At 39.9% G+C, this 25,401-nt stretch overlaps 1 protein-coding gene across 1 annotated transcript in view; it reads left to right on the top strand.

Moving 5' to 3' along the window:
* LOC124777497 (zinc finger protein 395) overlaps positions 1-22,624 on the top strand; it is a 534,083-nt gene extending 511,459 nt beyond the window's left edge. The window contains exons 5-8 of the mRNA XM_047252940.1: positions 9,960-10,060; positions 15,889-16,025; positions 17,870-17,967; positions 20,992-22,624. Of these exons, the coding sequence (XP_047108896.1) occupies positions 9,960-10,060; positions 15,889-16,025; positions 17,870-17,967; positions 20,992-21,198 (543 nt within the window). The 3' untranslated portion in view covers positions 21,199-22,624. The remainder of the gene's footprint in view (positions 1-9,959; positions 10,061-15,888; positions 16,026-17,869; positions 17,968-20,991) is intronic.
* Positions 22,625-25,401: the final 2,777 nt, after the last annotated feature.

Raw genomic sequence — 25,401 nt, 5'->3', positions numbered from 1 at the left:
TTCCGAACGTTTGGTGAATACTTTTTGCGTAATTTTATTTTATTAAACCAAATTTTATGTATTACAAATTGGTACAGGAGTTTTATACACGTGTTTCACTCTACTATAGTTTTTGGTGCATTACATATTATGAACTTGCGCCACAATGTTATCGACAGGTTTGTTCGACGCATGGAAGTGTGTCTCAGAGATGCTGGCGAAACTGAACTTCACAGTTCCACATGTGATTGGAACGGGGCAGGAGCCGCAAAACTTGTACAATGGCAAGCATCCTCTACCACGCCCTTTACATCGGTTTGTAGAGTATGGCTGTAGATGTAGACAAAAATTGATGTACATTGTTGACAAAGTTCGACTAAAATCGTTTAGTGATGATATACCCTCGCACCAAACGGTGTGGTACCGAAGTTATTCAATGCGTTGAAAAATTTGTCTTATCCAGCATTACAAACTTTGTACGTTTACGGTATATTGATAATTTTTACTTACGGACCGTCTGACAGCAACTGAATAAAACACAATTTTAGTGCCACAAAGGTTTGTAAGTTTACATTTTACTTTTTAAAGTGAGCTTCAATTTTTAAAAAAAATCGTGGCTGTTTATTAGAATCAGTGCCTGCAGTGGCGGGCAAATATGTCAGGTCTGCTTGCCGAAAAGTCGAAGGTTGACAAAATGAGGGCGAGAGTAAGAATTTCATAGTCATCTAGCCAGTTTCACTGTGTGCAAGACCTAAGTACGCACTGGTCCGAAAGTTTTACTTCAGATTCATGATGGAGGGACTTAGCTATTCGTAAACAATGATGAGTAGCGTTAGCACTTGAGAAATGCTGACTGTTTCTCCTACAATCAAGATGCCCTGTATCTTTTATGGGACGTTGCTTTCACATAGCATGCGGAAGTAAAACATTACATAAAAGATAGGACAACGAATTGTATCGAAAAGGGGCCTAGCATTTCATCAGTTGTACGGGCGTCGTGCGACACTGAACCTGTTATGGGTGGAAGTTAACGTCTAGCGTCAGAAAAATACTGGGATCCTTTGGAATCAAACTCCGCACGTAGAATAGCAGTAACCGACTTACTAAGCGAGCTATAGACCACGTGATTCGTTTCTTAGGTAATCTGGGATAGTAGTGTGGAGATATTATCTGAAGGTACAGGTCGTGCAGTAAGAATGTAGGCGTTTCCTCAGTAACGAAAAAACTGGAAACGAGCTCAACATGTTCTGTTGCAGAGAACGTATTCAGCTCCTTAAAAGCAGTGGCCTACCGGAGATGGACCGCTGACAGGAGACACGAATAAACGTTTTCAGTACGTCGTGTCTTGAAGCTATCATATATTGAAGCAAAGACATTTTTTAAATGTGAAACACCAAAGCTGCTGTTTATTTACAGGCTGCCTACATTTGGGCATCGGCCATTTTCACAAGCTACGTGATTGCATTTAGGATATGTTTGGTGTGGACTTCAATGTATCCAATAACTTCATTATCCGCCATGAAATGATCCACATAAAAAAGGCGGAGGAAAAAGTTACAGTAACACCAAAGATAAATAAATAAGCGCGATACACAGTGTAATCAAATAAGAACAATTTGTCCTTTGTATATAAAATATCGTTGTCACTTGGATCACATCATACTGGTTACTGAAAATATGAGATACATTTAAGTGTGATGACATAAATAGAACTGTCCACATCTGGGACCGATGACCTCGTTGTTTGGTCCTTTCCCCCCAAATCAATCAACCAACTGTCCACACCAAACATATCCTAAATACACTACTAGCCATTAAAACTGCTACACCAAGAAGAAATGCAGATGATAAACGGGTATTCATTGGACAAATATATTATACTAGAACTGACATGTGATTACATTTTCACGCAATTTGGGTGCATACTTCCTGAGAAATCAGTACCCAGAACAACCACCTCTGGCCGTAATAACGGCCTTGATACACCGGGGCATAGAGTCAAACGGAGCTTGGATGGCGTGTACAGGTTCAGCTGCCAATGCAGCTTCAACACGATACCACAGTTCATCAAGAGTAGTGACTAGCGTATTGTGACGAGCCAGTTGCTCGCCCACCATTGACCAGACGTTTTCAATTGGTGAGAGATCTGGAGAATGTGCTGGCCAGGGCAGCAGTCGAACATTTTCTGTATCCAGTAAGGACCGTACAGGGCCTGCAACATGCGGTCGTGCATTATCTTGCTGAAATGTAGGGTTTCGCAGGGATCGAATGAAGGGTAGAGCCACGGGTCGTAACACATCTTAAATGTAACGCCCACTGTTCAAAGTGCCGTCAATGCGAACAAGACGTGATCGAGACGTGTAACCAATGGCACTTCATACCATCACGCCGGGTGATACGCCAGTATGGCGATGACGAATACACGCTTCCAGTGTGCGCTCACCGCGATGTCGACAAACACGGGTGCGGCCATCATGATGCTGTAAACAGAACCTGGATTCATCCGAAGAAATAGCGTTTTGCCATTCGTGCACCCAGGTTCGTCGTTGAGTACACCATCGCAGGCGCTCCTGTCTGCGATGCAACGACAAGGGTAACGGCAGCCATGGTCTCCGAGCTGATAGTCCATGCTGCTGCAAACGTCGTCGAATTGTTCGTGCAGATGGTTGTTGTCTTGCAAACGTCCCCATCTGTTGACTCAGGGATCGAGACGTGGCTGCACGATCCGTCACAGCCATGCAGATAAGATGCCTGTCATCTCGACTGCTAGTGATACGAGGCCGTTGGGACCCAGCACGGCGTTCCGTATTACCCTCCTGAACCCACAGATTCCATATTCTGCTAACAGTCACTGGATCTCGACCAACGCGAGCAGCAATGTCGCGATACGATAAACCACAGTCGCGATTGGCCACAATACGACCTTTATCAAAGTGGGAAACGTGATGGTACGCATTCCTCCTCCTTACACGAGGCATCACAAGAACCTTTCACCAGGAAAGGCCGGTCAACTGCTGTTTGTGTATGAGAAATCGGTTGCAAACTTTCCTCATGTCAGCATGTTGCAGGTGTCGCCATCGGCGCGAACCTTGTGTGAATGCTCTGAAAAGCTAATCATTTGCATATCACAGCATCTTCTTCCTATCGGTTAAATTTCGCGTCTGTAGCACATCTTCGTGGTGTAAAAATTTTAATGGCCAGTAGTGTACAAATGCGTGGCTTCTGAAAATGGCCGTTGCTCGAAACTAGCCAGGTAGTAAATAAACAGCGCCTTTGGTGTTAGACATTTTTAAATGTCTTTTCTTCGTCAAGATATGTGGCAGGGGTCGCCCGGCGCCTCTGCTTTCGCTGTCAGTCAGACCTGTCAGAGCAGCGTCCAAGTGTCACAGGAACTGCCTAGCGACTTCCTGGCTAGTGAAAGCAATCGTGGTATGTTTACTAATGGAAAGGGACTGCGAGCGTCGCGGCTAACCTTGGCACGGCAGCAGCAGCAGCAGCAACAACAACAACAACAACAACAACGACATCGCGGCGCAGCGCTGCGCAGACGAGGTATCGACCGGCCTGGGCTGTGCCGTCCGCAGACAAAGGAGGCGAGGCGAGCGGCGGGCCAGGCAGCGCGCAGCCACTGCCGGCAGCGGCTCGGTCGTTGACCCCGCGCGCGCCTTGTTTACATCGCTGGCCGGGCACGTGGCCGGGCCGGCTCGCGGCGCATCTCCGCGCTTATTGGCGTCGCTATCGCTTTCTGCTGCCACTCCACATTAACGGCGCCACCTTGCCTAACACGGCCGCAGCGGTTAGTTTGCACCGTGCACACCACATAAACACCTCGTTCCCAGAGCTTGTTAACTCCACGACCGTATTGTGTTTTTCTCTCTCGTTCTAATCTCTGGAAGTGTTCCAAGTTAGCTGTCAGTCGTGTTGTTGTGTTCATCTAGCTCCACAGCCTCCGTAACAATAATACAAGTCCGTCTGTCCGTACACGCAGTGTCACAACATACAGGTTCATGGGAATGCTACGTCTGCTATCCACAATACTGGAAGAAAAACTTGCTGACAAATACAGGTGGGCAGTAAACAGTATTGTTACCTTTGATAGCAAAACCGCTGCCATACAACAGACTCCATTCCCTAATATTATATAATGTTCATTCGTGTCATTGCGACTGGACCTACAGAAAGCAAAATATCCGTGATTAAGCCACTACCAGCAAGTGTATACAAAGACAAGGCTTTATTGGTAAAGGAAATAAAATAAAACAAAACAAAATTTGGATTACCAATTAGTGGGAATATGTCATGTGATCCGACGAGTCTACTTTTCCGCTGTTTACAACCGCAGGTAGCTGTTCTCCACGAACAGCACCAGTAACAGTGTTCAGTTCTGACTTTTTCCAGTCGTACAGCGTAGTACATGTTCTGCATTGGGTATGGAAATAATATCCTGAACTTCAGCAGATGATATGGCTACACTGAAAGGAAAAGTAACTTGTAACGTGCATACAAACATTCTGTGCTGACGGCATTGTTTCCACCCTGTACTGATGTTGGCAATAGGTGCATAGATCGAGGTGAGCTGGCGTTGTTGACAGCGGGAGACCAAGACGGAACCGAGCTACAATGTTTTTTTGTCTCACGATAGCGGTTGAATGAACGAGTGACGTCGCTGTGGTGTACGCCAATTCGGCGGTTAACTTCCCAAGCTGACAACCCCTCTCGTCGTAAAGTGGCAAGAGAGCGCGCCGTCTATACTTGAAATGGCCTTTCGAGACATGATAGCAGACTGGACAGCCCATAGCGAGGCTGTGTGTGTTCCCCTATTCACGGCTGGAAAAACAGCGCAGTCAACAACTAAACTAAACCGAGACTAAAGGTTTAATTTTGCCTCCGATACACAGTTGACTGTACGTTACGTTGTGGCTTTCTGTTGTCAAGAGTATTGAGAAAAAGGTTCGCGATTAAGAAAGAAAAAAGAGAGAGAAACGTAAACTACGCAAGTAGTATGAGTAGTACAAAACTTGTTTCGAGAAGTTTATCTCCCGGCTGTCGAGTGATCCTGCTGATAAAATTGCTGTATCACGCACTTCCGCGGACCGAAGAAGTGAGTGCCTACAGGAAGAGGCCACCTGGAGCCGGTGTTAGAGCGCGCTTCAAGGTAATTGCCGAATACAACGCGGCAGCTCCGCAGGTAGCGATGTGACCCAGTTGGCGATGACGCCGCGTGCGGCCGTGACCCCCCTCCCCCCCATATGAAGCGGGCTGAGGGCGCGATCGATGCGTCCCGGGCTGCGCAGCCTGCAACAGGCTGCAAGCGACTCTGAGCTGCTACACGTGACGCAGCCGCTTTGTGCTGGCGAACAGGTACCCAGCGCAAGTCCCAAACCACAACTCTCACAAGGAAAGGATTTCGACCCCAACTCTCCTCCGAGGTGTTCCCAGATTTGGTGGTTTTCCTTGTCACAGTCAGTGGACGGCGCTGGGCGAAGAGGGGAGGAACTGATGATGATGATTATGAGGAGGAGGAGGTAAGGAAAGCAGTAAACTGTCAGAGGGAGGGAGACCATCCAAGGGAACAAGGAAAAAGGTTGAGTTACTCTTATTACACACTTTTTTTATTTAAACACTTCTTCGTCATTCTTCCTTCTGAGTACTTACGTCAATAATTTACCTTTCTTAAAATTTTATAACAACAACAGTAATTGCTACATTTCTGCAAAATGATTTACCGACGTGTTGTGGCCAGTGGCCAAGAGAAAGTCGCAGGGTTTTTGCTAGTTGCGGAGTTTTCTCGCTGGCGGTAGATGCAGTTTTGGTCAAGTTGCCTAGTGTATCGAGTAGATAAAAGTTGACGAGTCGGTGTGAACCGTTGGCAACAGGTCAGTCTGGACTGGGCTGCACGAAGAGAGCCAGTCAGCCACACTGAATGCTATGCATACATTTGGCTTAAAGATCGAAGTCAGGTTGTGCTGCCACATTGTTCTGTGGATAGTGCGGTGGAACGGCTACCCTTGTGGGAGCCGACTATGGAACAGCGATTCCCATTGCATGAGGCTTGTGGCCGGAAAGAGAAATTACATCTTTATTATATGTGTCTCTTCCCTTCCTCCCTGTGGCGCACGACACTGCCTTAAATGAAGAAATCCGACCTGGCGACGTGGAAAACACAAGCAATACATCCTCAGCGATTTTGTTATGAGGGAACAAGACCGTAATCTAAAGCATGTGTCTATGTCTATTGTTTCGTTTCCTAATGCTGGAGACATCTTAATGCTCTTTAATAAAGCAGTTAGGATTTAAAGGTACAGGACTTCTGCGTCCAATTCAACGATCTGGAAACAATTCGTGGAGACATGCTGTAATGCTTTGTCCACTATGGGCTTGACAGCCATCATGTTGGTACTAGAGGGCCTCCTAGTCTGTAGAGGAACGTTTTCCAGCATCAGTGGAAGATGGTCTGTTAGGAGGCTGCGATATTTGGGCGCGTTCGGTGTTCTCACTATGAAAAACAAGCATGAGTTGATGGTTCACTATCCCACACCACACGTTTACACTTCATGGACGTTCTTCATGACTAAAACAATGAGGACTGTCAACAGATCAGTAGTGATTGTTTCGGCAGTTAACCTGACTGTGATTGGTAAATGTGGCTTCATAACCAAACAAGACACGTTACATCTGGAGTATACTGTGTTAGTGCCCATGTACAGAAGTTAACACGACTCTCATAATCTTTTCTATGCAGTTCTTGATGGAGAGAGATGTGATAGGGATAGAACCTATTCGTAGGACATTTGTCTGACTCGTGCCACTTCCTTGGGCGATTGTGTGGGGGCTAACGTGAGGATCAGTTGCAATAGCAGCAATAAAATTAATTTCTCCCTCTTCCATCTTCACTTGTTTCCTTCTGTTATGTTGTCTAGGTGTCACACTACGACTTTGATAAATAATTGCCGAGATGGTTGGTGTCTGTTGGAATATCTTGCTGCATAGACCATACAAGAATGTACTGTATTCTTCCTACACTGTATATGCCATGAGCATGTTGACTTTCTCTGTGTTGGTAAATCACATCATTTATTTGCGACCTAACGGTTGGACTGTGATAGACTAACTGACTAGCAAATCACAATCCATTCAAGGGCCATACAAGCATACAAGCACACTTTAAGCAAACATAACAACATCATACCTAACAACCACTTGAATGGCACACCCAAGTATCGATGTGGAAACTTTTCAAAATATGATATCTTGTAAACGCCTCAACTAGAATCCTTCACCAAACACCACTGACATTCTAATTTACCCTGCTTTTAGTTTGTTAATGTCAACTGGAATTATTCCATTTAAAAAAGTGTGTGTCTGTACAAAAAATACACTTTCTAAGTATTATTACAATCTGTTTATTGGCTAACAGTAAGAGACCCTGTATTGTATTGTATTGTATCGTATCGTATCGTATTGAACTGGGGACCTAGAAACGATGGAGAGGCTTTGTCCCCGCCATAGCCCTCAGTGGTACACAACAGGCTACAGTAGCCCACTCACCCCACTGCTGCCCCACACCGAACCCAGGGTTTGTGCGGTTTGGCCCCCAGAACTTTATCGAAAATACAATAATAGAAGGGGATGCAGGTAACAGTTTGAACTGTAATCTCAGTTATATCATTGAGGATGACATCAGTCACATTTCTGAGAATGTTTCTTACACTAGTATGAAGATTGTGTCACTCTTTGAGCAATATGATCAGCCTTGGATGAAGTTTTCTGTGAAAATTGTTAATGCACAGCCTGCAAAACTGCTCGGAGGGGGGATGTTCACACGTTACGTGTGATTCAGCACCGCCCCTCACATGCTTGCATCATACATGGAATGGTTTGCATCTGAAGGCTGCAGTTTCCTTCATAACCCAGTGGTTTTCAATGTGTTTAGTAGGCCTTTTTTTTTTAAGAGTAAATCCATTCGAAAGACAGAGGTGCAGAATAAATGTAGTCACAGTTGATACAGCAACTGGTATATCAAAGTACTGCAGGCTGGACAAAGCCCAGGATATTAAAATACATTCAAAGATTTCCATCAAAAGCCTTATAAATAAAAAAAAGATTAATTTCTCATATCCATTCAGGAAAATGAAAGGCAGATGAAATTTCAGTAAAAGTATTGTGCATATCAGAACATCACATGGAAATACTGAATGTGAAGAGTCATTGTATTGTCAGTTTACAGACCATCGTCAGGAAGTATCTTGAACATTGTAAAACATTTAGAAACAGCTTTAATAAGTTTATGCAAGATTAACTGGAATTATGCACCTGAGCTTTTTATCCTCAAAATTCAGAACCTACTGGTACATAAATTGTTAAATTGATGGCGAAGCTAAAATCGATGGTGAAGCTGCTTGAGATTGATGTTGATCTGGGCTGTGTTGAGAAATACTCTCTGAAGAATGCAGAAATTGGTAGATGTGATGTATATGTACAGACTAACAAATGACACTTTCAGAATAATTAAATGCTTTATTTAATAGAAAGGGATTCACAAATTGAGCAACTCAACAACTTATTGATCCACCTATGGCCCTTATGCAAGCACTTGTTTGGCTTGGAATTGATTGATAGTGGTTGGAGTTCTCCTGAGGGATATCATGCCAAATACTGTCCAATTGGTGCTTTAGATCATCAAAACTCAAACTGTTTGGATGAACCTGACCATAATGCTCCAAACTCTCTCAATTGGGGAGATATCCAGGAACCAGGCTGGCCACGGTAGAATTTGTCAAGCACGAAGGCAAGCAGTAGAAACTCTTGCTGTGTGCAGGCAGGCATTACCTGGCTGAAATGTAATCCCATGGCTTGCCGCAGAGGGCAACGATATGGAGTGTTGAATATTGTTGACATACCTTTGTGCTGTAAGGGTGTTGCAGATGACAACAAAAGGGATCCTAGTATGAAATGAAATAGCACCCCAGGCCATCACTCCTGGTTGTCTGGCCATATGGCAGACGACAGTCAGAGTATCCCTCCAGTGTTCAGGATGTCTTCAGACACATCTTCATTGGTCATCGGGACTCAGTTCAAAGTGGGACACATCACTGAAAACAATTCTACTCAGTCAATGAGATTTCCGGCCAAACGTACTTGTTGGTGTACAGAGGTCAGTGGTAATGGGCACAAGGGGCACTGTGAGCTCTGTCCCCTCCCTGTCAGCCATCTATTAACGATCCTTGTGATTACTGTAGCACCTGTCACACATCAGATTGATGATAATGATGAATCCGGGGCTCTGAGTGACTCTCTGGTGATTGCTCGGTCTTCATGTTCTGTCGTCTCTAGTTCGACCGCTTTCTTCTAGACACTACATTCTACAGTGGTTCATCCATTCCTGCCAACATCATCAAATAGTGGGGTCGCTTCTATTCAAACATCAAGAAATTCGTCAAGCACTCCAGCTGACTTCTTTGAGCCCAACAACATGTCCTCTCTCAAATGCTGACATCTGTGTATATTATTCACACATCTGTCTGTGAGCCATAGCTACTATCGAAAAGATTACATGGAGTGGGATTTGCAAGTACTTTATGCCCTAGTATCAACTTGTCCCCTGTATATTAATTTGTGACCAATTTGCACAACTCTTTAATGGTCTCTCTCTCTCTCTCTCTCTCTCTCTCTCTCTCTCTCTCACACACACACACACACACACACACACACACACACACACACACACACACACACACACACGTAGCTGCTATTTAGGAACATAAATTTATAGACATACAAATGTGATCCATTTTGGATTTAATTCTATCGCCTTTGTACTTTTGGGTGTCTAGTATGTGTTCTAGAATTTTTATTTATTTTTTAATGAGTGCCAAAGTAATCAGCTTGGACCATATTTACTTGTATATTACACTTGAGAGAATTTTATCAGTGTGGTAATTTAACCCTATTTATGAACTGACAGGATATTTTTGTTGCAGGCAATCCGGACGACAGTGTACCACTGCACCTGGCCTGGCTGCCTGGCCATGACCACAACCTGTGCTGCCATTGAATCCCATGTCCGAAAAGCACACCTTGGGTAAGTTGTTCTGTTCCAGATGTGACTTCTTGTTAACTGAATACATCAGGCATGCTATTTGAACTATCATACGGTTGCTTACAACAAATCGTACACTAGTTAGATATGCTTATTACATCCTACAAATAGTAAAGAGAAGACATTGAACCACTAGACTGTGACATTTTTTAGTGCTCTGATGATTTATAAAATGTCACAGCTCATATGAAAACAAAGTGATGTCGTGCTCAGACCAAACTACATTCGTAACTTCTCAACATTTCATAGAGTACACACAAATTCAAGTAGATTTGCTAATGAAAACATAAGACCAAACGAAACTAATTGTATGATCTCTCCTATCTGCAAGGACTGTCTGGAAACTGAAATGTTCTGCACCTGAGCTTACATGTAAATTTTTAATCTGAAGTAGGTTGCTCTTGGCACATGGTGCTGAGTTACATGTAGTTCACAGAGTCTGCACAAAACAGACACTGTGAACTATATGTAGTTATCTAAGAGCTCGTATTTTAGGACCACGGCATTGTGCTGTATGCACTTTATTATTGACACTCACAGAAGCGATATGCATAACCTTCTGAAGAAGGGCACCAAGTGTCCACAACCAGTAAAGAAATTAAATTTATTTTATGCAACTGGTTGCTTATTATTTTGTTATGATATATTTGTTTATTTTTAATAGGTATTTAAAATATCGTCACATTTACCAATTAAAATGTATCAAATGTTTGATGATCTTTTTCCAGGCCCATCCAATATGTCATATGGTATAATCATTTGAGTTCATATGTTTGCCTACAAATTAGGTCCACAAGACATAAGTCTGGGTAACTTTTCGCAGAGCACATTTAGAACCAGTTATGGAATTTTTAAATTTTCAACTTTCATACTGTTTTCAAATCTGTTGAACAATATAAAATACAGAGGAACACATTTGATAAGTCCACTGCGTTAACATAAAAGTACATACATAGTATTACACCAACTGGACATATGTATTGACTGATTTCAAAAGTTAAGGAGATTGAAACAAATATTACAAAAACTTAAGCAAGAAAATCATTGCGGTACTCTCGCATATAATGGCACAGCTCTGTAGTTAAATAATAATAATAATAATAATAATAATAATAATAATAATAATAATAATTCCCGTGGAGGCCCGGGAAAAGAATAGGCCTCCGGTATGTTCTGCCAGTCGTAAAAGGCGACGAAAAGAACAAACCACTAATAGGGCTAACCCCCCTTTTAGTGTGATTAGTTGGTTCAGGACAGAACTAAAGAAGCCTCGGACAAGCGCCGTCATGGTCGGGGACGACGCTTGAACCCTAGGCCCGCCCACAATGGTAACGACATTGATAGCCAACTGGAAAATGATTCAAATCCAAATAGAGGTGTTTTGCAGGATATGCTTCCTGCAACCACCCTAGAAGGAAAACAAAGACAGAGGATGAGATGGTCAGATGAAGTTAATCGACACCTCATGTTCTGTTATTACCAAGCAACAAACCTAGGAACCAACACAACTGGATACAGATCACAAGTATACACAACATTTATTACCAGATACCCAGAATTAAAATTTTTAACAGAACAACGACTAGCTGATCAGATCCGTGTAATAATCAAAAATAACAGGATACCCCAGTCAGAATTAGAAAACATCAAACAACGAGTACAACAAATACTGGAACAAAATAATGTGCAATCAGAAGAAGAAGAAAATACAGTAATGGACTCAAACATCCCAGAGCAAACAAACAAAGAACAACACGCATCAATTAAACAATCAGAGGAAAACGAAATCTTAAGACAGCCACCAGAACAAGCACAAATAGAACACGGAGCGACACACATGTTAGATATAGAAGAGAAATTTCAGCTGACATATATAGAATATAAAGACACAAATACAGACATTAGACCATTCTTGCACAGACCGCCAAATAACCCACAAGTCGAAACAACAATAAAAACTATCAACACAATCATACACAACAAAATAAATGAAAACACAACTATGGAAGAGTTGCAACTACTGGTTTATATAGGAGCACTCACTACACTAAATATACACACTAGGCAGAGATCAGAACCAACCAATACACAGAAGAAACCCACAAAACCTGCATGGCAACACAGGCTACAGATCAGAATAGAAAAACTGAGAAAAGACATCGGACAGCTAACACAATTTATAAGAAATGAAATGTCAGAAAAAAAACGAAAAAGGTTAGGTAAAATCTCACAACAAGAAGCGATAGAGCAATTAGATGAGAAGAAGCAGAAATTACAAGCATTGGCCAAACGACTTAGAAGATACAAAAAAAGTGAAAATAGAAGGAAACAAAACCAAACATTCAACACAAACCAAAAGAAATTTTACCAGACTATAGATAACACACACATTAAAATAGACAATCCACCAAGCATAACAGACATGGAACACTTCTGGAGCAACATATGGTCAAACCCGGTACAACATAACAGGCATGCACGGTGGATACAAGCAGAAACAGACACATACAAGATGATACCGCGGATGCCTGAAGTGATAATTTTGCAACATGAAGTCACCCAAGCAATTAATTCTACTCACAATTGGAAAGCCCCTGGAAAAGATAAAATAGCAAATTTCTGGCTAAAGAAGTTCACCTCAACACATTCACATCTAACTAAATTATTTAACAGTTACATTGCAGACCCATACACATTCCCTGATACACTTACACATGGAATAACTTATCTGAAACCTAAAGATCAAGCAGACACAACAAACCCAGCTAAATATCGCCCCGTAACATGCCTACCAACATTATACAAAATATTAACTTCAGTCATTACACAGAAATTAATGACACATACAACACAGAACAAAATTATAAATGAAGAACAAAAAGCCTGTTGCAAAGGAGCACGAGGATGTAAAGAGCAACTGATAATAGATGCAGAGTTGACATATCAAGCTAAAACTAAACAAAGATCGCTACACTACGCATACATTGATTACCAAAAAGCTTTTGATAGTGTACCCCACTCATGGTTACTGCAAATATTGGAAATATACAAAGTAGATCCTAAATTGATACAGTTCCTAAACATAGTAATGAAATATTGGAAAACCACACTTAATATACAAACAAATTCAAATAATATCACATCACAGCCAATACAGATTAAGCGTGGAGTATACCAAGCAGACTCATTAAGTCCTTTCTGGTTCTGCCTTGCTCTGAACCCACTATCCAACATGCTAAAATTATGGATACAATATTACTGGAACATACCAACACAAAATCACATATTTGCTATACATGGATGATCTAAAACTACTGGCAGCAACAAATCAACAACTCAACCAATTACTAAAGATAACAGAAGTATTCAGCAATGATATGAATATGGCTTTTGGAACAGACAAATGTAACAAAAATAGCATAGTCAAGGGAAAACACACTAAACAAGAAGATTACATATTGGATAACCACAGTGACTGCATAGAAGCGATGGAAAAAACAGATGCCTATAAATATCTAGGATACAGACAAAAAATAGGAATAGATAATACAAATATTAAAGAAGAACTAAAAGAAAAATATAGACAGAGACTAACAAAAATACTGAAAACAGAATTGACAGCAAGAAACAAGACAAAAGCTATAAATACTTATGCTATACCAATATTGACCTATTCATTTGGAGTAGTGAAATGGAGTAACACAGAACTAGAAGCACTCAATACACTTACACGATCACAATGCCACAAATATAGAATACATCACATACATTCAGCAACTGAAAGATTCACATTAAGCAGAAAGGAAGGAGGAAGGGGATTTATCAACATAAAAAACCTACATTATGGACAGGTAGACAATTTAACAAACTTCTTTATAGAACGAGCAGAAACTAGCAAAATGCACAAAGCAATCACTCATATAAATACATCAGCTACACCATTGCAATTTCATAACCACTTCTACAACCCTTTAGATCACATAGCATCAACAGATACGAAGAAAGTAAATTGGAAAAAGAAAACACTACATGGCAAGCACCCGTATCATCTAACACAGCCACACATCGATCAAGACGCATCCAGCACATGGCTAAGAAAAGGCAATATATACAGTGAGACAGAAGGATTCATGATTGCAATACAGGATCAAACAATAAACATCAGATATTACAGCAAGCATATTATTAAAGATCCCAATACCACAACAGATAAATGCAGACTTTGCAAACAACAAATAGAAACAGTAGATCACATCAAAAGTGGATGTACAATACTAGCAAATACAGAATACTCCAGAAGACATGACAATGTAGCAAAAATAATACATCAACAGCTTGCCTTACAACATAAACTTATAAAACAACATGTTCCCACATACAAGTATGCACCACAAAATGTACTGGAGAATGATGAATACAAATTATACTGGAACAGAACCTTTATAACAGATAAAACAACAACACATAACAAACCTAACATCATACTCACCAGTAAAAAGAAGAAATTAACACAACTAATCGAAATATCCATACCCAATACAACAAATATACAAAAGAAAACAGGAGAAAAAATTGAAAAATACATCCAACTGGCTGAGGAAGTCAAGGACATGTGGCATCAGGATAAAGTTGACATTATACCAATTATACTATCAACTACAGGAGTCATACCACACAGTATCCACCAGTACATCAAGGCAATACAGCTACATCCAAACTTATATATACAGCTACAGAAATCTGTAATTATTGACACTTGTTCAATTACCCGAAAGTTCCTAAATGCAATGTAACATATACCGTACAGTTAAAAGGAAGTCACGCTTGATCAAGGTCCACGTCACCTTCCATTTTTAACCAGACATAACGTCTGAGACAAGAAAGAAATAATAAAGACAATCTTTTTATACGTCTATGTATGACACATTTTTATTATTTGTGAGTTTATTATGGATTCAAATTTCTTGTTGATCAAAACATATATTTAAGCCATTGAAGTAAACACTCTAATATCACAAAACATAAGTTTTTATTCACATTCCCAACTAAACCTTTATCTGTATTCTGTAAACCACTATAAAGTCTAAGCCAGTGAGTATATTAAATGGCACTGATATTTTCAATATCAAAGTTGATGGAAACTGAAGTATGGTTGAGAAGCTAAAACACGTCTATTGATTTTTAGAACAGAGATTTAATCTCATTCATTGCTAAAATCATTACTCCACTTATTCTCATATTAATTACAGGAGAGTACTTTCAAATATTGATAAAGATGTTGCTAACACCTCATATGTAATGTAGTGATGAAATGACTATTGCTTCGACCAGTGGATAATCTGAAAGGGACTACTGCTGGTGTTTCAGCACTTACTTTCAATTTTGTTTTGGCAATGTGTAGACTGAGTTAGCCCAATCAAATACTGCTCATTACACCTTTCATGCAAAGTTCACTGTCAACTGAAAATATTGTTTTGTTTCAGTTACTACAAACACAATGAAGGTTAAAGAAGAATTTTAAGTGACCATTCAACAGAGTAATCCCAAATTAGTCTTGTGCAACATTCTGTGTAGAGATATGTATTAACAGGGACACTAAAAAACAGTAATACCTTTGTTCACCACACCTTCATTTCCTGACTTAACCTTGTCTCATGTGCCTCCCTTGCCTGTACCGTCTACTACTCCATGCAGCAGCACTACTCAGATGCTGCTGGGGTATTAGTTATTCATTGTAGATAGTAGTTTCTTCTAAGTAATGCAGCTTTTGAAATATATTTTCTTTTAAATATCTTTTCTACCTTTGGCAGACGACAAAATGGACCAGAGAATGGCAAAGACTGGGATCATGAGGAAGAATTTTACTACACAGAGGTAGAGATTGGGCTACATGCATCATCACCACCTACACTGTCACACCGTGACATGGCACGTCCACCCTATGAAGGTATGAAGCTGTATTGTATTTTGCTGTAGAGCAATTATGTTAACCTAGCAGATATTTACTGACCAGGCGGAATGCATATGCATATTGTTTCATATGACTAATTAACACATAACAAGTATGTGTGTGTGGGGGGGGGGGGGACATAGTGAGGTGGGGAGAAGAAAGAAGCTAGTAGTGGCAGTAGTTAGGGTAAATGAAGGTACAGGACAGAGACTAGTAGAGATTAATATAAAGAGAATTATGGGACAGAAGAATGTTTCAGAGGGACAGTTTTCACTAGTGTAATTCAGAGTAGATGGTATAATACTTTACAGCATAATCTGCAACTGGATGCTCAATCTTGCCCTTGCTCACAGTTTGGTTGGTTGTTACATAAAAATTTATGCAGATTTTACTACATGATTTGGCTTCTTTCACAATATGGACTGTCTTTGATAGATTGGTATATAGCAATGGCATGACTGGAATCGGATGTGTTGAATTTATGCATTGAACAGCTCTTGCACATGTAGCATTCACAAAAATTATTCATCTGACAATGTATTGCAAGCAGGTTTGGTGTAAGGATAGACTATTATGTTTTGTAGTTAGGAGAGGGGCAGAAATGCTGCAGATCAAAGGCAGAAATACCAAGGGCATATCCAGCAAATGCTCAGGAGGGGCTACGACCCTCACATACAAGAAAGGAGGAGGAGGAGGAGGAGGAGGAGGGGAAAACGTATCTGTACAAACTGAACTCCAATCCTACCCTGCAGTAAAGGCAAACGTATAAATTTTGTATCAGTTAGAAAAAACCAAATCACATAGTTGATACTGACTTGCAGCAGTCGTTTCTCATGATTTTCAAAAATATTTCATAATTCGCTGTGAAACCAAGTTGTCTCATTCCCACCCTCCTCCTCCTCTCCCAACTGAGATACTGGGTAGGACTTTGAAGAAAATCATCTTCAATGATGGAAACTGAAAAATAATTTACATGCATGCAGAATTACTCCAGAATGGCACTGCTGCATATACATAGAGCAGAATTATCAAGTGGGGGCAGGGGGAGAAGAAACAGAGTAAAGATTAATATAATTTCACTTATAGTCATATGATGCATCTTGTTTGTGACATGGAAGTTACCTGTAACAGTGACAGCATGAATGAAAGAATGACTGGGTGAATGAATCAGTTCGAAAAGATTAGTAGTTGATTCTAAACCTATAAGTTGCATTACTATGACATTTCAAATGAAAGGTGTGAGAGGGAACTGAAATGTTATAATACTAATGAAGCCCTCCTCCCATGTCTCTCGTAAGTGACGAACAATCTTGTTTTCATATCAGTCAACAGATGATCACCTTATCAGATTGAGTCACAGAAATCAAACTAAGATTTTATAAATTACATTAACAAATGTACAGTAATGAAATACACTTAGTATTGGTGGGTATGTTATGGACAGAAAAGTGTAAAGATAGTTTTATTGTTAGTATTTTTTATTTAATGCTGATTATATAACTTTTTGCCATCAGCACATATCTTGCATATTTTAACTGATATTTTTTGGGGGAAAAGGTTTAGTAATCTACAAACCAAATTAAACATTAGGTTTACAATTATTTGGTGCATTATTTACATCAAATGAAAACATAGTTGAGATATAGAGAAAATTAGTGTGTTCAGCACCTAAACTTACATTGCACTATATGTAACTACACATAAAAGTGCTATTTTGTATACTTTTAGTTCTTGCTGTTTTACTGATTTTTCTGAAACAACAAAACAAAAGTATTCAAGAAATTAAAAACAATATTGTATTGTATTTGTTGCATTGCTTTAGTGATGAAACTCTTTTACAGACCCAGAGTACCAAAAACAGTTGAAGAATGGTTACCACAAAGCAGGACCCATCAACATTCCTGCCGGCAACTATTCTTCATCAGCATCATCCTCACCGGTAATTTATTAAATCACAAAAGTATATATTACATATTGTCTCATAGTTGATCATAGCATCATAATACACTCCTGGAAATGGAAAAAAGAACACATTGACACCGGTGTGTCAGACCCACCATACTTGCTCCGGACACTGCGAGAGGGCTGTACAAGCAATGATCACACGCACGGCACAGCGGACACACCAGAAACCGCGGTGTTGGCCGTCGAATGGCGCTAGCTGCGCAGCATTTGTGCACCGCCGCCGTCAGTGTCAGCCAGTTTGCCGTGGCATACGGAGCTCCATCGCAGTCTTTTAACACTGGTAGCATGCCGCGACAGCGTGGACGTGAACCGTATGTGCAGTTGACGGACTTTGAGCGAGGGCGTATAGTGGGCATGCGGGAGGCCGGGTGGACGTACCGCCGAATTGCTCAACATGTGGGGCGTGAGGTCTCCACAGTACATCGATGTTGTCGCCAGTGGTCGGCGGAAGGTGCACGTGCCCGTCGACCTGGGACCTGACCGCAGCGACGCACGGATGCACGCCAAGACCGTAGGATCCTACGCAGTACCGTAGGGGACCGCACCGCCACTTCCCAGCAAATTAGGGACACTGTTGCTCCTGGGGTATCGGCGAGGATCATTCGCAACCGTCTCCATGAAGCTGGGCTACGGTCCCGCACACCGTTAGGCCGTCTTCCGCTCACGCCCCAACATCGTGCAGCCCGCCTCCAGTGGTGTCGCGACAGGCGTGAATGGAGAGACGAATGGAGACGTGTCGTCTTCAGCGATGAGAGTCGCTTCTGCCTTGGTGCCAATGATGGTCGTATGCGTGTTTGGCGCCGTGCAGGTGAGCGCCACAATCAGGACTGCATACGACCGAGGCACACAGGGCCAACACCTGGCATCATGGTGTGGGGAGCGATCTCCTACACTGGCCGTACACCACTGGTGATCGTCGAGGGGACACTGAATAGTGCACGGTACATCCAAACCGTCATCGAACCCATCGTTCTACCATTCCTAGACCGGCAAGGGAACTTGCTGTTCCAACAGGACAATGCACGTCCGCATGTATCCCGTGCCACCCAACGTGCTCTAGAAGGTGTAAGTCAACTACCCTGGCCAGCAAGATCTCCGGATCTGTCCCCCATTGAGCATGTTTGGGACTGGATGAAGCGTCATCTCACGCGGTCTGCACGTCCAGTACGAACGCTGGTCCAACTGAGGCGCCAGGTGGAAATGGCATGGCAAGCCGTTCCACAGGACTACATCCAGCATCTCTACGATCGTCTCCATGGGAAAATAGCAGCCTGCATTGCTGCGAAAGGTGGATTTACACTGTACTAGTGCCGACATTGTGCATGCTCTGTTGCCTGTGGTTCTGTCAGTGTGATCATGTGATGTATCTGACCCCAGGAATGTGTCAATAAAGTTTCCCCTTCCTGGGACAATGAATTCACGGTGTTCTTATTTCAATTTCCAGGAGTGTACGTGCTAAAAAATTTCTGTTAATACATTTTTAAAATTCGTGCAAGCTAATTGAAATCGACAAACCCTACAAAAATAATATGTGAGAAATTAATATTTTTCTCACATTAACTGAGAAAAAGACAAGATGAAATTAAACATATTCATACAGTGTAAGATACAGAACGTATTCTTGTAAGGTAGTGTGAACTACACTGGGTTGAATTAATGCACTACATTAATGCCTGCTTTTTCTATCATACTGACCAGTATGAGTAAGATTTTAGTCAGTTTCAGGCACCCATTTAGGTGAATCCCACACACAATTCCCAACTTGACCTCAGAAAAACAACCCTGAAACACAATAAACAGATGAATGGAATATGTTACTTATAGACTACTTATAGACTAGTAGTACACACACAGTGGCTGTCTTGTCTTCTTCGTCTTCTCCTCCTCCTCCTCCTCCTCCTCCTCCTCCTCCTCCCTCCCCCCTCCCTCCCCCCCCCCCCCCCTCCCTCCAGGACAGTCCAATGGCATCATAAACAGTTTTGGCATCTTCATAAGTCATCAACTGATCTGTTTAAAATGAAAAGAAGTTAATAAAATTCTAGGAAATTAAGTTACAGAATCAAACTAACTTCTCTACACACACACACACACACACACACACACACACACACACACAGAGAGAGAGAGAGAGAGAGAGAGAGAGAGAGAGAGAGAGAGAGAGATGCTACATAATAACTTGTCAAAGTAAAATCGAACAGGCCAGGTGAGCTGCTTGTAATGTAAATGTATTTGTATTCTGATTTGGTATCACAAATATAAGATTAAAAATATGAAATATAAAATCGAGAGATACACGCTTCTCAAATCTGCTAGAAGCAATCACACAATCAGTGTTATATTGTGTATATTTTTAATCTTATTCTTTCAATTTAAAGAGTTGCCAACTTAAGACTATTAACTGCAGCCTTCAGTTCCAGTAATCAGAATGCAGATATGTTTACAATGTGTGCTCCTCCCTGGGCCTGTCCAGTTGCACTTTGAAAAGTTACCATGTAATGTATTCAAATGTGTATAGTCGTGTATAGAAGTTATTTTTATTTTGTTATTTAGGTTGCTAATACTCCACTATCCCTCCTTTTTTTATTTATTTTGAAACAGATAAACTGATGATGATTTGCTAAGAAGCCAGCACAGGTTATAACACCATTTGTGTGATCCGAAGCTGAAAATGCAATACCTAACTTTCCTTTCCTTGGGTTAAGATGACATAATAGCTTGATAAAGGTCTTCTAGCTACAGCAGGTACAGGATATGTGAGATCAAATCAGGTTTTACCAACATTTTTACTAGTCTTTAATTTTTCAGTAATTGTACAGGCAAATAAACATGAGGAGGTCTGTTTTAAAACTGTGTTCAGATTTCTTGTGATGTCAGATTTTTATTTTATTGGTAGCATTCAAATTATAAGTAACTCTCATTTATGCTAGTAGCCAAATATGCAGCTTACTTACTTATTTTTTGCCTAGTTTTTAAAATGTCTGTTTTTATTCACTTTCAGAATTCACCTCTGAAACACCTGAAACTGAGCCCTCGTTCGGAGTCCAGTTTTCCCACATCAACTACAAGCAAATTATTATCAGGGAGCCCCACACGCAAAATGCGAGGAGAAACAAAGAAGTGTCGAAAAGTGTACGGGATGGAACATCGAGAACTGTGGTGTACACAGTGCAAGTGGAAGAAAGCGTGCACACGGTTCGGTGACTAAATTTTAAAGCTGTGAACTGGTTCAGAACTGCTGAGCTTCAGTATTAAAGTGCACTTTAAAGTGAAAATAAAACAGATTTATGGTACATTTTTGCCAATGAATTACTGTTTTGACAAAGCACAAATTTTATAATTGAGTCTTTTATTACTGCCTCGGTGATTATAGAACACACTTGTGATGCTTTCACAGTGGCTGCAGAAATGTGTAAGAGGAGGTCTCTGTTCACGATGTGAACTATCTTCCAGGCCTTTGGGTTTCAATTACAGTAACTGTAATACAGAAAACATTTTTTAAATTGGTGTTCTGCGTATTCATTCCCATCAAAATGAATTGCCTACTTGAGATCTTGGGTGTGAATTAATATTTTCAGAGGCAGAACACCTATGGTCTGGATATGTGAATACATATGGAGCAAAGAAGTTATTTATGTTATGTCATGTTAGTGATTTTGAAGGATTTATAATGAATTCTTACATTTTCAAACAATATTTGTTATTTTATAACAAAGTGTACAGATTTGTTAATTTGTATGCTCAGTTCTGTGAACAGGCTGTAATATATTATATTTGAACTTGAGGGACATTATAATACAAATAAATGATTCAAATGTTTTTGAGATACTAAGATATCTCTGAATGACCTGATGTCACTGCCCATTTAATTCCGTGCCTGTGATTGTATGAACTGAAAGTGATATTAAAGATGATTTTATACATTTTTAAGAGATGTACTAAGATACAGAGAGATACTCTTTGACAATGTTATAAATTTAGCACTCTTTTAAACATCATAGGAACAAAGAAAAAGCACTACTATTTCAGATTTTTTTTTAAAAAAAAGTTAATATTGTCAAAGAGCTGTTTTTCAGTTGTGCTGCAAAAGCAGATATTTTTAAAAAAATGTAGTTGTTAATGATGTTATTGCCAAAAAACTCAAATATAATGATGCTGAACTTCAGTTATTTATATATTTCCTGCATTAATTAAGTTTCCAGGTGTGATCCACAAATACAGTCCATATTTACTCGTTTTTAAGGATTGAGAGAGAGAAAAGAAGGAAGGAAGGAAGGAAGGAAGAAAGAAAGAAAGATGGGATGTGGCAATATAAAGTGTCTGGTGGTGCTGACAAAATTGTTCTATGAGTTTTCACTCACCCTGTACATGTACTGATCCTTTGTGTTAAAATGTTATAGCCATTAAAATTGTTCACAGTATCTGGATACTTAGGGTTATTATGAATATCCTGTTCACTTAAATTCAGTTGCAGTTATATTCTGATGTTATCTTAATGTGTATTAGTATCACAATGCTCCTAAAAGTAAAGTGTGGTTGTTTACTGAGTCTCTTATTACCAAATGTTCAGCATACACTCATTAGTACCTGTTTCTTTTGTCAAATGGCATACAGTTATCAACTATTATCTTAAATCACTGTGCTTAGGTAGTACATTTTTCAAGAAACACTTCCAAATATTAATTTACATATGGCTATGATTTATATCCTTGTGGATACATTATTTAAAAACCTTATATTTTAAATGTTTTAGTCACTTTTCACTCAGTGCCTCATACTTTATTTCAGTGGAATTGCTCCTGTACTGTAATATGTGATAACTGTCTAATTGCTGATGTTACATTTTGTATGACATAATATCTTTGTAACAAGTAAAGATGGACAGAAGAAAATTGGATAAAGGAAACAGAACCATTACTGGCAGAGAGAGAAACAAGTTTTTAATTTCTTTATCAAATTAGAACTGAAATCTTCTGATGAGGGATATGGAATGAACTTTGGACAAAATTAATATTGAGGAGCATCAAAATAACTATTTCACACCAAGGCAGACATTGAGAAATGGCTCATTCAGAGAAATATTTCTGATGTCAACATATTCATACTTTTTAAATTTTGAACCACTGTAGTTTTTTCTCTCTGATATCCCTTAAAGATATCATTTTTTCTTCAGTTTTCATCTCTAAAGAGTAAACTTTTCCCTTTCAAAAGTATGACATTTGGTTCTCACTGTTGGAATGTTTTTACCAATGTCTCATTGTGTCCATTCTCTCTGATACGGCAGTCTTCTTTCAGAGAGTATCTGATCATTATCTTCAAGCTAGGACTCCCATGTATGTGAATGATGCTATCTGCATACTAGTTTTACATAAAATGCAAAGTGTTAACTTATTCACAAGTAACTCTAGGGTTTCAGATGATGACTACACAAAAACTGCAAGGCATACATAAAATACACATACATTAATGTATAGAGCAGTCCTCAAAGTTTTTAACTCATATTATAGGTGCTCACTATATGCACCACTTATAATGCAACAAACATCAATACCTACATGCATGTGTGACAACAACTGCCTGCTCTTGAAATCTGTTCAGTGAGTTGCCTGTCTGCAAGTGTGAACTAGTTTGATGCAACAATATAAAGTGGATATCTGTCTACATGTTCTGACAAGCCTGCACCCTATTGGTGCACTCTGTTCTATAACAGTTCTCTGTCCTACATTATGAACTGAAACTTGGAGAGATACACTATCCATTGGTCTGTGTCATTTTTACGTATGTTCCATAATGTTGAAACAGTTGCCTTCTAAAGCCCAGAGGTACTTATAACCCTTGAGTCAAGAAAAAGAGTATTACTATTTAAATAATACTGAAAATGATGACATTACTTTGACACAGTGGATTTTATAATATGAGATTATTTTATAATACAAGAGATGAGAAGACAGTATTGAAATATTGTAATTAATTTTGCTCATTACCTATGCCAAGTAATCATAATAATCACTAGTGATGCAACAAGGATGTTCTAAAACCATACAGTTTTCTCACTCAACAATTTCTGATTTACATTTCTAACAATGAACATAATATACAAGTATTTTCACTTCCTTGAGGCTGTTGCTTAGCGAAGATCTATTTGATTAGAAAGCTTTTATAGAAATCCAGTCGCCATTTAGTTTCTTTAGTTGAGTCTTTCAGAAAATTTAATGTTGCCTTATGCACTGTCTCACACAATTTGATTCTTTGGCAGATAGTTGTTTGGACGATGTTATGTCTCCACATTTTTAAAGACTTATTATCTTCCATTTATTAGTTGCGAACACACAATTAAGATCCTGCTATGGATCAGGCCCTCTCTTACCTGCTGTAGACTTGCAATATCTGATAAAGTTTAGTAGTTATTTAGAAATGAAGAAAGAGTGTCTCATTTTATCATTGATAAAAGCAAATGAGTCCACATTCAGTATACTGTAGTTTTGTGTGTTCTTTTCTTATTTCCCTTTTTTACACCCCTATTCCATTTCCAATGAGCAAAACCTAGCCCGCATCTCGTGGTCGTGCGGTAGCGTTCTCGCTTCCCACGCCCAGGTTCCCGGGTTCGATTCCCGGGGGGGGGGGGGGGGGTCAGGGATTTTCTCTGCCTCGTGATGGCTGGGTGTTGTGTGCTGTCCTTAGGTTAGTTAGGTTTAAGTAGTTCTAAGTTCTAGGGGACTGCTGACCATAGATGTTAAGTCCCATAGTGCTCAGAGCCATTTGAACCATTTTTTTTTTTAGCAAAACCTAATTGGATACACAATAGTTTGGATCTTGATACATGAAAAAGACAATTGTGAGGATCTGTGTCTGAGGTTGCATTAGGATATGGGGGTCTAGTTGAAGAAAAATTCTGACTGTGTGAAATCTGTATTTATCTCTGTTAACTGAACCTGACATTTCCTTTTTTTAAATTTTGCTGCTGTACTATAACATGCTTAATGAAACAAAATATGGAAACCAAAAATTATGTTCTAAAATTATTTTTCAGATTGATCTGTTTTAATTCAGCTAGTTGCAGAACAGTCAGTGACAGCAGTACTGATTTATTTAATATAAAATGGGTTCTGTAATTCATACAGATTGCTACAACTAAAGCAAAATGTGCTCAGCCAAACAAGAAGGAGTTCATAAATCTTGCCTCTAACAGTTTTAAGAAAATCCCTATGCAGCCCAGGTTGTCCACGAGTGCCTTAGGAAGTGTTGCCTTATATTTTTCTTTTTTGAGTTGTGTGGTCAGTTGCACAGAAATACCTGAGTATAAAGGAATATGAATATTTCTTTGACCAGCATTTTAAAGTAATTTTGCTTAAGTGACTTGGGCAGCAGCAGATATTGTAAAAAACATTAATAAACATATCTTACTGTGTGG

Source organism: Schistocerca piceifrons, chromosome 2, assembly GCF_021461385.2.
Source record: "Schistocerca piceifrons isolate TAMUIC-IGC-003096 chromosome 2, iqSchPice1.1, whole genome shotgun sequence".
Taxonomy (NCBI): Eukaryota; Metazoa; Arthropoda; class Insecta; order Orthoptera; family Acrididae; genus Schistocerca; species Schistocerca piceifrons.
This window is presented reverse-complemented; position numbering and strand designations above follow the sequence as displayed.